This window comes from Lontra canadensis, unplaced genomic scaffold, assembly GCF_010015895.1.
Source record: "Lontra canadensis isolate GAN:19392208 unplaced genomic scaffold, GSC_riverotter_1.0 scaffold16, whole genome shotgun sequence".
NCBI classification, from domain to species: domain Eukaryota; kingdom Metazoa; phylum Chordata; class Mammalia; order Carnivora; family Mustelidae; genus Lontra; species Lontra canadensis.
This window is the reverse complement of record NW_022631010.1, coordinates 2,530,208-2,546,880: the sequence shown is the minus strand read 5'-3', so window position 1 is coordinate 2,546,880 and position 16,673 is coordinate 2,530,208. Positions and strand designations below refer to the sequence as shown.

The window sequence follows — 16,673 nt, the reverse complement described above, 5'->3', positions numbered from 1 at the left end:
TTAAAGGCTTATAATATATTCCCATATATGTATCGCAATATAAATGCTTAGAACCCTTTCACTTGGTAAACATTGATATTAAAAAACTAAGTGATACATAAGAACAAGGTATGATCCGGAGTAATTTTCTTTCCAAACCTTTCCTCGTGAAAATTTCAAACCTTCAGAAAAGTTACAAAATAACACAATTAATGCCCAAATAGCCTTCACCTAGATTCACCAGTTAATATTTTGCCATATTTGTTTCATGTCTACCAATCCATCCATCCATCTGCTTATTCACCCATCTACCCACCTACTTATCTATTTATCTATCATTCTAGCCATCCATCCACCCATCCATCCTTCCACACATCCACCCATCCATCCTTCTATCTATCTATCCATCTTCTCATCCACCCAACCTTCCATTCATCCATCTATCTAATCTATCATCTAGTTAGCTAGCTAGTTATTGTTGAACAATTTAAGTTTTTGGAAACATGACATTTCACTCCATAGACTTGTGTCTATCTACTAAGAATAAGACGTTCTCAAAACAAACAAACAAACAAACACACCACCATATGATTAGTGTTCATCTTGGTTCCATCAAAAGGAAAGTCTCCATTTAGTGCTAGTATATAGTTAACCCTCTCTTGAACTTCTAAGTGTCCTCTTTTTAACTCAGAGAGGACAGATCTCACACCCATAGCCCGCCACAGACAATGATATCCAAGCAGAATGTAATGGCACTATTTTGTTTTTATTGCATTGATTTTTCCAGTTGCCATTTCTTTCTGTCAAATGGTACTGGATTTTCATTTTTTAGTGTTTGAGGTCTTCAAAAGCAAGTCAATTGAAAGAATACATTAAGTAAATAATAGTACAGTTCGTTCAGAGATACGGCAGAATTATGCCTTTACTGGACACTGGGTTATGCACATGGACTCACTGTGCTAAATTGTTTTAATCAAGAATTACACTTAGAGGAGAAAGAGCCAGGTCTGCGGTGAGCTCATGTGGCTGGCCCTGTCCACTTAACTACAAAACAGCTACCATGATCAGTATGGTGGTTGCTGTTGGGCAGGCAGGGCCTCCCAAGGGCTCTTTGAGGAGAAGAAGGTGCCCCCCACCGGTTGTCTGAGGGGGCGTGGAAGTTTAATCAGTGTTAGCAACTCCATCTATCCCCATAATCTCAGAGACTCACATGACCCTTTCTCTTGTCCTGCAGTTTGAAGAGCTTCCTCCTCTCACCACGTCCACACTGGGAGCTCTGATTCCCAAGGTAGGTAAGGCAGATGTGTCCCCTGGTCTTCAGCCCTACCCTCCTTCTAACTGTCCCAGGAACTGGGTCAGAAGGGAGTCATTCACCACTACGGTGGGGTGATCTGACACCCTCCTTAGGAGTATAGTGATGAAGGTGTGGTATCCAAATTTTTATGGGCGGGAGCAGCATGGAGGGTTGAGGTGGAAAGACCCTGAGCTCTACAGTAGACTGGCCTGCCTAGCTCTAATCTTGCCCTGGCTACTTTGTTGCTGTGTGTTTTCAGGTAGGAGTCTTAACATCTCTGAGCCTTAGCTTCCTCATCTGTCAAAAAAGGGTACTAACTCCCGCTCTACAGCTTCATCGAGGAGAATAAGGGGCTGAAGGTGATAATTCATGTAAAGATGCTGACACAGAGCACATGCAGGTAGAGGATGGCTTAGACGGGAAGAGTCAGGTTTTTGGAACAGAGAAACATGATTTTGAATTCTAGCTCAGCGTGTCTCAACCACACTACCATAGGCAAGTGACTTCTCACTGGGCCTCAGTTTTCTCATCTGGAAAATAGGGATAGCAATGCCCACTTTGCTGTGTGGGGGTGAGCCTGGGATCTGAACGTAGGCACAGTAGGCATTTGATAAATGTTCACTGTTATTGTTCTTCTTTATAGTAACAAAATCTTCTTTAAAAGGGGTGGGGGTAAGTGAGCTCTTAACAGATTAGTAGCTAGGTACAGTGGGAACAAAGGCCTTTCTGATCCCAGTTCTTGTCCCAGTGTGGGTCCTAAGCCTGTTACCCTGCCCCTGCAGCAAAGAGCTTCTTACATAGTAAGTGTCATTGCTGTAACCTACAACCATTCTAGACATTTCCCTGTTCTACCTGTTCTGTTTTCCGTAATTCAGAGGCAGGGAGACCCAATTCAACAAATGGTCACTATCGGGACACCTGGGTGGCTCAGTTGGTTAAGCAGCTGCCTTTGGCTCAGGTCATGATCCCAGCATCCTGGGATCGAGTCCCACATCGGGGTCCTTGCTCGGCAGGGAGCCTGCTTCTCCCTCTGCCTCTGCCTGCCTCTCTGTCTGCCTGTGCTCGCTCACTCTCTCTCCCTCTGTCTCTGACAAATAAATAAATAAAATCTTAAAAAAAAAAAAAGGTCACTATCGCCCTCGTGTGGTTGGAAGCTGAATGGCAAAGCACCATTATCTAATGTCATAAATAGCAGCAGCTCTGGGAGGCAGGGAGAGCTGTCAGTCAACTGGACCTTTGATTTACTGGGTCACTTCTTATATGAACTGCACTTTACAGCTTGTGAAAAAAAAATTAAGAATGCGCTCTTTTATTTGGTTTTAATCACCCCTCTCCCCCGCATTAATGGGGCCAGAAGAGAGGAGCAATCCATTTTACGGACAGGGAAACAGAGGCTCAGAGGAGCCACACAATGCAGCAGTAGCAGGGCTGGGTCTGCAGCAGGGGGAGAATTCAGGCTGGACACAGAGGAGTATCTCCTGGAGAAGCAGGTGGGGGTGGAGTCACCACGAGAGGCTTCATCAGAGCTGGGAGGAGCATCCTGGGTCTCCTGCTGCTGTGGGGAGAGTTTGAGGGGGGACTCTCCACGTCCCTGCGAAGGAAGGTGTTGCTAATTGTTAGAGACTGTGTATGTTGGGGTAGGCCCCTTCAGCTATCCTGAAACTCCCTTCGGAAAAGCCAGTCCACCAAGTCCCTGATTTGTTGAAAGCCAGTTTGCCGAAGGGTGAGTTCACTAAGTAAGTGGTCATTTGGCTGAATTTACTAGATTTGCCAATAGACCCAGTTTGTTCAAAAGAATTTCCCCTTAAGGCACCTGGGTGGCTCAGTCGGTTAGGCATCTACCTTCGGCTCAGGTTATGATCCTGGAGTCCGGGGATCGAGTCCCGTGTCGGGCTCCCTGCACAGTGGGGAGCGCCTTCTCCCTCTCCCTCTCCCCTTGCTGGTGTTCCCTCTCTCACTGTCTCTCTCTGTTAAATAAATAAATAAATAAATAAATAAAATCTTTAAAAAAGAAAAAAAAAGAAAAGTGTTCCTTAAAATAAATTTTTTGGTGAAATAGTTATTTAGCAAATATGGGAATGGATTGCTTGATGAATTGTCCTTTTAGCTAATTAGCATTTAGGGAGTCCATTTGCAGCAAACAGGCTCCGATTCCTACCACCGTGGGTCTGTAGAGACCCCAGCTGATCCAGCTAGGCTGTGTCCTGCTCTGGGACTTCCCCGAGAGGCACACTGAACTGTGGCTTTCCCATTCCAGGTGGGGCATCCAGAAGCAGCAGGAGGGGAGGGAGACCCTGGACTTCTGAGTGGCGTAGACCTAGGCTGGAGCCTCAGCTCTCCTGCTGGCCTTAGACCATTTGCTTGAGCCTCGGTTTTGTTTCGTTTTTTAAATCTATAACATGAAGAAAAAAATACCCCATGGAGTTGTTATGATGGCTTGATTCAATCGTGAATGTCCTAGTGAACCCATCTTGTTCGACAGCAGGTTCTGAGCATTTCTGGGCATTGGGCATTGAGCTCGAAGCCTTGCTGTCACCCCCTCACTTTTTAATTCTCCCATTAACCCTATGCGAAAGGCTCAGAAAGAGCAGCCCCCTCCCCAAACTCAGCAGCAGGTCAGAGCCCCCACATGTGGTTTGTAGGGCTTGAGCAATGCTGTTGGATTGGAAGATGCCCAGTCTGAGACCCTGGGCCATATGTTTAGAGGTTGGTTGATGGCCCACTGGGAACCACAACTCTCCAGGGCTCCACTGACTCTGACCTGGTGTTCACCTCCAGGTGTTCCAGCAGTACCCTGAGTCCTTCCCACTCACCATCAGGATCCAGGTGCCGAACCCACCTTCAGTGACATTGCAGAAGGACGAGGCACTGGTGAAGGTGTTTGCCACCTCTGAGGTCATGGTCTCCCAGCCCAATGACGTCGAGACCACTATCTGCCTCATCGATGTGGTAAGTATCAGTGATGGGGTGGGGACGCCACGGTCTTCTGAAGTCCCTAGACCCCTTCAAATCCCCACGAACCAACTATAGTGACTACAAGCCCCACGGGGGCCAGATGAGCTGATTCAAATCCAGTCTTTAGTACTTGTAGCTATGACCTTAGTTGGATCACCCCCTCTGTTGGGGCTTCATTTTCTCCTCTACTTCGTGGGGATGGCAGCGGGCATTTGTAAGATGCTCAGAGTGGTACCTGGCAAACTGTAAGTGTTCCTTCCCAGGTGGCAATTCATGCATTCAACAATTTGTGCTGGGCACCTACTCTGGGTTACGCTTTCTACTAGACAATGGAGAAAGGGGAACCAAGGCAGATGGTGCTGGTTCTCATGTCCCTGGGACCCACATACAAATACAGTAATTTCCAGTTAGCTCATAGAGAGGAATCCTCTTAAAACCATGTGGCTCTTTTTGGCAAAACTTTCCCTTTCAATCCTGAAACAAAAGCCCATCCCCTAACAATGACCCACAGAGTTCTTCTAGATCATCCCCTGGTTACCCTTCAGCTCCTTGCTCTTTCCCTCTTTCACCAACATGCCAGGTAGAGTTCCACCCCAGGACCTTTGCATATGCTGTTTTATCTGCTGTTTGCAATGCTCTTGCCCCAGGCATTTGCATGACTCACTTCCTCATTTCCTTTAGGTCTCTACTCAAATGTCACCTTCCCAGAGAGGTCTTCCCAAGACCAGCTGTCTAAAATATCCCCACCCCTGGCCTCCCTCTCTCTCTTTCTCTCTCTCTGCCTCCCTTGTTTTACGTGGTTCATGGACTTAACCTGACACCATATAATGTGCTTGTTAGTTTACTGCTGGGCAGAGATGCACATTGTCTTCTTCACTACAGGATCCTCAGAGCCTAGCACAGGGTCCCACACATAGTAGGTGCTCAGTAAATATTTGTTGAAGCAATGTGCTGTGTTAAGTACCACTTCCCCCTTTATGGCTAAAGCTTAAGATTCAGATACTTAGGCATCTGTCCCATTTGCTGTGTCTTCTCAGGCTCGCCTCCCAGGGCTCAAGACTGAATGGGCCACCTCCAATCCAGGAAATGGGCATTCTCAGCAAGAGTATGCCAAGCCAGGGCGTGCTGAGGGTCCTTTCTGGGCATCAACAGATGCCAGATTAAAAGGGCTGTTCTCACCCAGGGAGTGGAGATGGCTGCCCCTTGTTGCTTAGTCCCTGCTGTGTGGAAATATTTCCATCAAATCCCAAATGTCATATGATCCAGTTCAGAGCCCTGCCATGACTCCCCAGTGGCCCTGGGATGCAGCCATGACTACTTTCCAGCCTGCTAGCCCTGCCTGGTCTGGCCCCTTCTCACTCCAGTCTCCTGCAGTCCTCTTACCTCCTTGCTCTCTAGCCTTCTCTCTTCCATCTAATGCCAACCTCTTTCCTGCCCTGGGGCTTTTGCACATGCCCTTCCCAGTGCCTGGATCACCCTCACGCCTTCTTTTTCACCTGGTCAAATCCTATATACCCTTCAGGCCTCAGTTCATGTATGGATGGAATGGTTTTGCACACCCATGTGGGTCCCTGACATACACACCCAGAGCATCCAATCCTCCATCATCCTAATTTTTGTTACTATCGTTGCTAGCAATAACGTCACCTGGATGTGTTAGAGCTTTCTTTTTTCCATAAGATCAATTTATTTTATTTTATTTTATTTTATTTTATTTTATTTATAATTTGCTGGGGGAAGCAGGGAAGTAAAGAGGAACATTCCTATGACCAAGACTCTGCCAGAGAGGGGTTGAGTCTGGACCTTTCGTGCCCTCTGCTGGGAATGGGAGTGGGGCACTTGTGCTTGACATTCATGATACCCAATCCCCTACAGTGGCTCTTCTGGAGCAGGGTTCATAGGCTGCAGCCCCGCCACCCTGAGACAGCTCAGCCACCCCCCACCAGCCAAGGGATCGCTGCTCCCTGCGAGTCTGGTCTTTCTGCTGAATGAGTTCACTCGGCCCTGCTGACTTACTTGAAAGCAACACACTTGTTGGTGAACGTAGACAATTTATTATTCCCAACCCCTTCCCTCCAGAGTGGGGATATCCATCCTATAGGGAGCATAATTGGGGTCTTGGCTAGTAAAGGGAGGTTTGATCTCTTTTGACCTAGTGACCACTAGGTAATGCAGCACCTAGTGGTCACCCCGCACACACAGCCCCCGCCGCCAGCAGCGCCTCATTGTCACCCCCTTTCTTCCAGGACACAGAACTCTTGGCCATGTTTTCCGTGGAGGGAGATAAGCTCATGATTGACGCCAAGCTGGACAAGTAAGGGGGTTTGTGGACTCGGGCTCCTGCTGCTCAGAAAGGCCTCTTTGGTGCTGCCCTGCCTGGAGCCAGCTCCTGAAGGGACCCCTGGGAGGACACTGGAGGTCCCCTCGCATGGCTATCGGGGCTGGGTCCATCTCAGAGGCTGCAGGGGTGAAACTGGGCTATGACGCCAAGGCCACTGGTGCGAGCTGGGCAGGGTGGGTGATGCCGCTAGCTTCATAGAGAGGACCCACGGCCAACAACAACTACAATGTGAATAATAATAACAGTGATGGGCGTGAGGATGAGGTTCCAGGCTTTGCACGAGGTATTAATATGCATGACCTTGTTTAGCCTTGCAATGGCCTTGTAGAGTCGAGGCTCCTATTATCCCATCTTAAAGAGGAGACAGACAACTAGGCTTAGAGTGGAGGGTTTACTGACTGGGGGCCGCACCATGGGTACAGAGAGGGGCTCTGGGCCAGCCCAGGTCTGTCTTGAGCCACCCTGCTCAGTTACAAGCGCACACTTCAGAGCCAAGCAGTATGAGTTCCAATCCTAACGTGACCACTGACTGGCTGTGTGACATGGGCCAAGTGACTCTCCCTCTCTGGAACTCAGTTTGCTCACCTGAAAATGGGGATAATAATCCCTACCTTGTAGGGCTCATGAGAACAGCCGTTACCGTCGGATGCTCTCTCTGGGCCAGGCATTGAGTTAAGCCCTAAGTGGGTCCCAATTCATTTCATCCCTGACCTCAGCCTTCGGCAGTAAGTACTATTATGTTTCCTACTTCAAGACAGATGAGAGTGTGTGTACAATTGTCAGCACGTGCCTAGTTCATTATAAGTTGTTCCCCTTACAACAAATATTCATCAAGCCCAATAGTGGGAATTTCTCAGAACATGACACGAATCAGAGGCATCCAATCGTCTCTAAGGAGGTGATGCTGACCCGAGGCCTGGATGGGAAGAAGGGGCCAGCAGGGGGCCTCAGGCAGTGAGAGCAGGGCAGGCAAACTTGGAAGGACAGGGAAAAGCTCAGGTTCTGTGGATGGAGTGGCTGAGGGGGAAGGAGGAGTGGGAGTGGAAGTCAGTCCTGGTTTCTGTGCTAAAAATGTGCAAGGGCTCCAGTGGCTCTGGCCCAGGCAAGTGTGGTCCGGCCTCCCTCAGGTGGCGCTGTCACTTTGCAGGTGAGATTCAATCACAGCGAGACAGAGACCCTCATGGTGCAGAGAGAAACCTCAAACCCCGGCCTCAGGCCCCCTCCTCAGAATAGTGCAGCAGCCAAGAATGCATCTCAGGGCATGAGTCCTGGGCTTTGCCTCCCGAGCTCTGTAGACAGGGTGGGGTTCCCTGGAGCCTCAGGTTCCTCCCCAGGGGTTGGCAGAAAGGATCAAGCCAGGTGGGGACGAATGCTCCTGAGTGCATGGCCTGCACCGTGTACCAGGCATGGGCTCTACCTGAATTGTTCATTCAGTCCTGGCGGCCGCTCTCTTTGCAGAGGGGGACACACAGCCGATAGGTCACAGGACAGGGACACACAGCCAGTAGGAGTCACAGCTATGATTTGAGCCTGACATACAGCCGTCCCTTCTGATCCATGGGAGATAAGCTCTAAGACCCCCAGTGGATGCCTGAAAGCACAGCGAGTACCACATCCCAGCTACACGTGTGTGCCTAGCACACATACTTGTGATAACAACTTATAAATTAGGCACAGCAGGAGAGTAAATAACTCATAAATAAAATAAAACAATTATAACAATATAGTGTAATAAAAGTTATGTAAATGGTCTCTCTTTCGAAATACTGTACTATACTCACCCCTTTTTTTTTTTAAGATTTTATTCATTTATTTATTTGAGATAGAGACGACACAAGCTGGGGGAGGAGCAGAGGGAGAGAAACAAGCAGGCTCCAGGTTCAGTGCAGCGCCCACCGAGGAGCCTGATCTCACCACCCTGAGATTGTGACTTGAGCCAAAATCAAGAGTCAGACACTTAACTGACTGAGCCACCCAAGCGCCTCTATACTCGCCCTTCTTCTTGAGATGATGTGAGATGATAAAATGCTCACGTGATGAGATGAAGGCAGGTGAATGATGGAGAACCTTCCGATAATAAGTCAGAAGGGGGATCATCTCTTCCAGACCATAGCTGAGCACAGGCCACTGAGCTCATGGACAATGAGACCTCAGAGAAGGGGGCTACCATGTATGGTAGAAAAGCCCAGGCACCATGTCTGGCATACAGTTGGTGCTCACTCCCTGGACCTCAACACTGTTCTTATTTATGTCTCCCGGGGATCCCGTGACACATTTGTGAGGGTGCTGGTGGAGGGGCTTCTGAGAGTTTATTGAAATACAGCCCCTTACGACTCTCAAGCAATTGCTCCTTCTAACAGGCTGTTTGCTTTCTCGGCAGGACTCACCTCAACCTCAGAACCTCAAACGTAGGCAACTTTGATGTAAGTACTAAGATCAGGCCCCAGGTCAAGGTCTTCTGGGAATCGCCCCCCACCCCGTGTGGCTGGCCGGGGTCCAGGGAGATGGTGAATGTCAAAGCACTGGCATCATCTCTGGCAGGCCTCATTTACAGGTGGGGAAACGGAGGCCCACAAAGCCGGGGAGGTGCAGAGTATGAACTCACAGCTCCAGCTCTGCCAGTGAGGCTGTCCCATTGTAACCCACCACTCCCGTGGAGGACACTTGGCCCCGATCCCTCCACTCCAGGCTGGGGAAGCGGTGTCCTATGGGACAGCCATGTCCTACGGGACCCCTGCCTTTCTGGAAGCAGGGGTTGGCTTTGCCACTGACTCCCATGTAATCTTGAGTCACCCCAACCCACTCTGAACCTCAGCAAACAGGTCTGGGTTTATTTCTAGCCACCATTTTACCTCTGAGCTCCAGAGCCCTGCCTTTCTAATCTGAGACGCCCAGATTCCAGGATCTGGTCCTGTTTTCTCATTTCTTTGTTGATTCTTGGGTCCCCCCACACACCACCAAAGTCTCCAGACATGCCTCCCTTTTCTTTTACAAATTGACAACTAAGCAGGTGCCCGCTTTTCAGAACCAGCTGGGGTGAGATTTCCACTTGTGCAGAAAAAACTCAAGTACCCATTGCGTTGCCTTCTTCCTGTTTGCAACCCCAGCTGCTCCAACCCATGGAGCTGGGTGTCACCAGCGTCGTTTCATAAGTGGAGGAACTGGAGCCTGGGCATGGGCAGCGACATGCTTGGCAGCTGGTTGGGACACAGTGGGGACCAGAACTGGAATCTCCAGACTCCAGGGAGAAGAAGCAGCTCTCACAGTGTGAAATTAGAGAATAGTTCGGGGACAACAGACGCGGGCACGGGGCACCCAATTAAGCTTTTGTTTTCTCTCTTTTTTTTTTCTTTGTTCAAACAAATTTCTCTCATTTAATCCTCACGACAAACTTCTGATTTGGGTACAATTATTATCCCATTTTCCACATAAGGCAGCCAAATGCAGAGAGAAGTTGGGTGGCATGTCCAAGGTCATGGCACTGGAATAAGAGTCCCATGCACTTGCACGGTCCTACCGTGTGGTTTTCGCCAAGGCTCATACTTTACATAGAGGAGTTTACATTTGGCTTTTACAGCCTACAGAGGAAGGGCTCTTCACACCCATTTTCAGCTGTGGAAACCGAGGCTTAGAGACACTGAGATGCACACACACACATGAAAAGTCTCAGGACAGGGCATTTCAGCTGATCTGCCTGTAATCCTGGCTGCCTCCTTCAAGTGGGGCTTGTTGGCCCATTTTACAGCTGAAGAAGCTGAGGGTCCGAGAGGTCAGAAAGACTTCCCAGAGGCCCACAGAGGCTGAGCTGGATGGGAACCCGGAGTGTTGGCGACACAGCCCGCGGGGCCCTGCGTGACATCACCGTAGACTACAGGCCTTGGGCCTCCCCCAGTCCCAACCTTACCACAAGCCTTGGACCAGCACTGGCCCTGCTCTGGGCCTCTCCTAACCCCACAGACAGTAGGCAGACTGATGTGCCTTGTGGCTGTCCAACTCGGTGGTTCTGGAGTCATGGCAGCACCCAGATTCTCCCAGAGCAACCCTACGCCTCCTGCTTGGGCCACAGGGCGGGGCCTCAAGGAGCCCTTGGGGATCCAAGTGAACGGCTGCAAGGGTTGAGTTTTCCTTGTTCCCTGCAGGTTGGCCTCCTGGAGGTGCTGGTGGAGAAGATCTTTGACCTGGCATTTCTGCCCGCCATGAACGGTGAGAGCTATGGCCATGCTTCTGTAAGGGGGTGTGGCTCGGGGGCCCGGAAGCTGCTGGTTTGCTGGAAATATTTGACACATAGCCATTCTGCCTCAACTGTCTTTCTGAGAACATCATCCTAAACTTATGTATTTAACCCTCTGAATGCAAATGTTGCCCCAGGGGGCCAGCAGCTTCCTTATTTACTGCTTCTGCTCTGTTCTCTTTCTCCTTCTTCTCTTCCTCCTCCTCCTTCTTCCTTATTTGGCTGATTGTTTTGTTTTTCTCATTTTCTATGTAAAATTCTGATTACCTACGAAAATGATATGTGCATAAGTTTTCCAAAGTCTGGAACAGTTTAGAAAGTAACACCTCACCTCCCAGAAGCAATTCATCTCAATACCTGGTTAGAGTTACTTCTAAATTCTTTTTCTCCATTAAAAAAAAAAAGTCCAATATATTTCCTGATTCTTTTGGTGTGTGTTTATTTTTAGTTGGGGTAAAATACACATCACATGAAATTTACCTGCTTAAGCCTTGTTAGGTGCAAATTTAGTACTGGTAGGTATATTTACAGCATGATGGCCCTGATTGATTTTTAATTGTGTATTTAATTTTACTTCTATAGGGACTATGTGAATATGTTATTGTTGTAAAAAGTTCAGTCAGTACAGATAAAGCTGAAATTGCTCTTACCGGTCTCCCAGCTTCCTAACCCAGAATCTGGCCTCTTGGCAACCAGGTGTCAGTGACAGGGTTTTCTGCTTCATAGAACAAAAGGAAGGAGTATGACCTCTCCACTCTGTGGTGCCTCGGGATACTACCAGGAAGTTACAGGAAGTTACTGGAGCTGTGCGGCCTGCTAGAGGCTGGGAGAGCTGAACCTGTTGTAACTGGAAACCACGCCCCTAAGGCCTCCGCCAACCTGGCCCCACCTTCCCTCTCTCCACTTCCCCTTTGTGGAGGATGGAGAGGGGCTGCTCTGTGGGGCTTCGTTTGGGGAGCTCTCCGTGTCCAGCAGACCTTTATCCTGGAAACTCACCAGAGGAGGCTGAATGGCAATTCCAGGAAGGCCCTGGTCTCCAAGGCCAGGGATGTCAGGAGCGAGGCTGGGCCGGACTGACCCTTGAGGCAAGAAGTGAAGACTCTAGACCAGGCTTGGTCACCTAGAGGTGGTGTGAACTTGGCAGCAAGTCCCTCAATTTCACTGTAATGCAATTTACCATTCTCAAAAGTGAGAGACTGGATTAGGACCGTGATTCTCAAAGTGGGTTCCATGAAAAATTAGTCCTAAGGGGTGCTCTTAAGAAGAGGGTTCCATGGCCAAGCAAGTTTGGGAAATTCTGAATACACTGCCCTGGGGTAGGTTCGCCATGTCCTTAGCTCTCTGAAAAGTCCTGCTGCAGGCAGAAATCTGTTGAATTTCACTTAATCTAGTCCCCTCCCCCTACCACATCCTTCCTTTCCTTCCTTCCCAGAACATGAATCAGCATGAATCTAAAAGCAAACAGTATGTCCTAGGGCGGTCACATGTCAGGACTCTGTGTGTATCCTTCTTTGCCTCCATTCAGCAAATATCTGTCCTCTCCCCTGTGCCCAGCCCAGAGCTGGGTGATGCCAGGGACACAGTCCTGGCCTGCAAAAAAACTCATAATCTGGGTAGAGGTGACAGATGGGGAAAGAGAGAATTCATGTCCTGTGATTTCTGTAATGGTGGGGGGTGGTTCAGGGGAGCTGCAGGAGCCAAATGTTGCTTGGCCTGGGATGGGGAAACTTCACAGAAGAGCTGATGTCCAAGAGTCTCGGGGAAGGCTCAGAACTCGGCAGGCAGACAAGGGTGAGGACGTGTGCTCTGGGCAGGAACACCTGCGAAGACAAAGGCCTAGAGATGGAAAAGAAACAGCTCATCTCCTTGAAAATCCTGGTGCCCTCCTATAAGGCTAATGCCTCTTAGCCACACTGACTATGCCTGACCATTTGGGTGGTGGTGTTTCTTTTCACAGCTGTGCTGGGCTCTGGCGTCCCTCTCCCCAAAATCCTCAACATCGACTTCAGCAATGCAGACATCGACGTCTTGGAGGTAAGGAGAGAACTCTGTTCTGCCCTCTGCTCAGGAGTTGGGAGGAAGAAGAGAAGGGAGGGGAAAGGTGGGGGCAACGGAGACCTCTTCCTTCAAAGGATGGGTCTAAGGGAACAAGAAACAAGGGTGAAGAACCCCTCAATGAAGCCCTCCCCATCCACCATCTCATTTCATCCCCAGGAGAGATGTCATTGCCCCCATCTTGCAGATGGGAATACTGAGGCTCAGAGCAGGAAGGGGCTCACCCACAGTAGAAGTGGAATATAGTTCATTGGAAAAATTTTTATTGAGCATCTACTGAGTGCCAGACGATGTGCATGGCGTGGTGGGGGGGCATACAGCAGTGACTAAAACAGACAATCCTGGCCCACGCAAACCTCGCCCAGCCAGTGGGAAGATGGGCCTTTGGACAGATATTCCTGAAATTATTGCTAATTATAATCATGGCAGGTGCCTTGAAATTCAGTTTTAGGAGGTCTTTTTGACACGATAAAAACCACATATGCTCATTATCTGAAATTTGGAAAATACAGAAGAGATTAAACAATCATATTTATCCTCTTAGATACGTTTACAACCTAGAAATGACCACTTAGAGTGTTTTGCTGGTGTTCATTCCGATCTTTCTAGATTTTTGTTTTTAAACATAACTTTGCTCAGTAGGGCCTGGGTTCCAATCCTGATTCTGCCGTATCCGGCTAGGTGGCCCTGGGCAAGTCACTTAATGTCTCTGAGGCTTAGTTTTCGCCTCTGTAAAAGGGGTTAATCATAGCACCTCTCCATAGGGCTGCTTTTAGAATACAGTGAGATTTTATGCATAAAATGCCTTATAGTCAGTATATCAGAAGGGGTAGGCCACTTACCCAAGGTCACCCAGCTAGTGAGAAGTGGGTTTTGTGCTGGAATAAGGGATGCAACTCCAGCCAGTGGTTCTCGACTGGGGTTGTATTGTCAGCCTCCTCCCCAGCCCAAAGGCCTTTTTTAAATTCGTGGGGATGATTTTTTCTTTCCTAAATAATCAGGCTTGAGTATTTCACATCAAATACATATTATAGCATATCACGTATGTTACTTTTTAGTGCTTCTTTGTAGTCCAGCAAGGGATATAAGAAGATTATATAGATTATGAATTTCATTTCGGAATAATAAAGAATAATAATAAAGCACAAATACCTGTGATAAAATATAAACAGGGTTGTTGGGTCTGAAAGGTGTAGGACCACTGATTTAAAGAGAGACCCAGCTTTGGGCTACCTGGCTGGCTCAGTGGGTGGAGCATGTGACTTTTGATCTTGGGGTCGTGAGGTCGAGCCCCACCCTAGGTGTAGAGATTACTTAAATAAACTTTAAAAAAAAAATAAAGACCGAGTCCAGACTTGGTCTTGTACAACCTCTATAATTGATAGCTACTTTCTTCTTCTCCTCCTTCTTCTTGTTTTTAAATATTTATTTCTTTATTTTAGAGAGAGCATGTGGGTATGGGGGAGGGGCAGAGGGAGAGAGAGTCCCAAGCAGGCTCCTCACTGAGCACGGAGCCTGACACAGGGCTCATCCCATGACTCTGAGATCATGACCTGAGCTGAAACCAAGTCGGGTGCTCAACCAACTGAGATATCCAGGGACCTTCTCCTCCTTCTCCCTCCCCCCGCTCTTCTTCTCGTTATTACTGCTGTAATTGTATGGGTCTAGACCTTTTTTTTAACTTTTCATTTTAGAACAATTTTAGACTTACAGAAGAGTTGCAAAAATACTACATAGAGTTTGAGAATACTTTTCACTCAGTTTTCCATAATGTTAACATCACCTATAACCAGAATACAATGATCAAAACCAGGAAGTTCACGCTGATAGAAAACTGTGAACTAAGCTACAGACCTTCCTCAATGGTTTTCCCACCACCGTCCTTGGTCTGGTTCAGGATCCAGGATCCCACTTTGCACTTGATTGTCATTCCAAATCTGGGACATTGCCCTCCAACATGGGACAGTTCCTAAATTCTCCTTGTGTTTCATGTCTTTGATATTTCTGATGAGTCTGGCCCATTGTGTGAGATGTCCTCCAACTTGGATTTGACTGATGTTTTCTCACAATGAGATTGAGGTTACGTATTTTTGGCAAGACGAAGGCCACTGGAGTGATGCCGTGCCCTGTGGTGCACTGTCTGGGGGGCTTGCAATGTCAATGTCTTGTTCCTGGGGATACTGACTTTGATCATGCGGTTAAGGTGGTCCCTGCCAGTTTCCTCACTGTTGGTTAAGTTACTATTTTTTCCATTGTAACTAATAAATATCTCACAAGGAGGTACTTGGAGACAACCACCCACATATCCTAGTTCTCATCATACCTTCTCCCACTCATTTTGGCATTCCTTAATGGTCCTTGTCTGCAGGAGTTATTACTGTGGTGTTTCTCTCATGGAGACTTTCCATTTCGATCATTCCTTCTGCATTTATTAGTTGAAATTTTGCTACAAGGAAGAGCCATCCCTTCTCCTCCATTAATTTATTTACCCAGTTATTTGTATCAGTACAAAATTATGGGTACGTCCTTTGTTCTATGGGTTAAATTTATTATTTACTTTGTTATATATATTTTGAGTTAGGAAAATTGGATTTTGGAAGAATGTGGACAGAGGCTCAAGCTTGCTTCTCTTATTTGGGGGAAGTAGGAGATGAGGGGCAGGAAGGGATGTATATTGCCCAAGGTCCCCTGTACAGGGCAGGCTAATGACATGGCCAGGGTGCTCCCCGGCCCCTTTAATCCCAGTAAACCCCCACTGTTCGCATTTGCTCCTTCCTGGAAATGTGCCTTACCCGGTCCACAGGCAGGTGACTGCCGAGGCTGTAAGCAGAAGCCATCACCTCCACTAACTGGGTTCTCTGTTCTGACCTCCAAGGACCTTCTGGTGCTGAGTGCCTGAAAGACAGGGGCAGGGACGCTGCTGCAGCCCCAGAAGAAACCAGAGCTTGCCCTGGAAGGGCTCTGCTAACACAGTCTCCAGCCCGAGTCCCTTCAGCCCCCTACAACAGGTTCCCCCCCCAGCTTCCCATACCTCTTCCCACCTGCCTCCCCCCACACCCCGAGAAAGGAACCAGCCAGAGACTCGTTTGGCAAAAGTCCCATCCACAATCAGTCCTATGGTCCGTCCCCGAAGAGGGAAGCAGGTCACCTGGGGGACTGAGGCCTCTCAGACCCCATGCCAGACTCCACACTGTGCACTTTAAACTTTCAATAAAACGTTCCAATTTCCCTGCAGTTGGGATAAGTCTCCAGGAAGGACCCTCCCTCAGGGTCTGGGTGGTTCTTCCCTCCGTGGCTGTGCCAGGGGCACCTGGCCGTTGCCTCTGTCACCTACGAGCTGATGGAGGATGGTTCAGCTCATGAACTAAATACGTCAGACACCTCTGAGGACCCTACAGGTGGGCAGGAGGGGATTTTACTCAGTTCTCACTGCCTTGGTTCTGGGCTCCATTTGGCTGATGCCTGTTGCCTCAGTTTCCCCCACCACTCCTCATCCCATGAAGGGGGTCCAGACGTGGAAGCAACAAGGTCAGAGCCATCAGGCTTCACACTACCAGAGGGATTTCCTTATAGCCCAGCTCCTGTGTGCCATGATGACAAGGGTCTGCTTTCTTTTCTCAGCTTCCAGCCGCCCTCTCCCCATCCCCACCTCTTCTGTGTTCCCAACACGACTTGCCCAGGTCCAGAAGGGTGGATGGGTGTATCCCAGGTTCCAGGGGAGCCGTGAAAGGGACAAACAAAAACTACCCTTCTGTCCCATCTTTCTGAGAGAACATGTTCATCGAGGGCTTTCTGTCTGCTGAGCCCTGCACTCAGGC

At 48.7% G+C, this 16,673-nt stretch overlaps 1 protein-coding gene across 1 annotated transcript in view; it reads left to right on the top strand.

Annotated features, from left to right (window-relative positions):
* BPIFB4 (BPI fold containing family B member 4) overlaps positions 1-15,966 on the top strand; it is a 28,614-nt gene extending 12,648 nt beyond the window's left edge. The window contains exons 11-17 of the mRNA XM_032859361.1: positions 1,214-1,267; positions 4,052-4,222; positions 6,475-6,542; positions 8,950-8,992; positions 10,709-10,772; positions 12,758-12,834; positions 15,731-15,966. Of these exons, the coding sequence (XP_032715252.1) occupies positions 1,214-1,267; positions 4,052-4,222; positions 6,475-6,542; positions 8,950-8,992; positions 10,709-10,772; positions 12,758-12,834; positions 15,731-15,754 (501 nt within the window). The 3' untranslated portion in view covers positions 15,755-15,966. The remainder of the gene's footprint in view (positions 1-1,213; positions 1,268-4,051; positions 4,223-6,474; positions 6,543-8,949; positions 8,993-10,708; positions 10,773-12,757; positions 12,835-15,730) is intronic.
* The last annotated feature ends 707 nt before the right edge of the window (positions 15,967-16,673 follow it).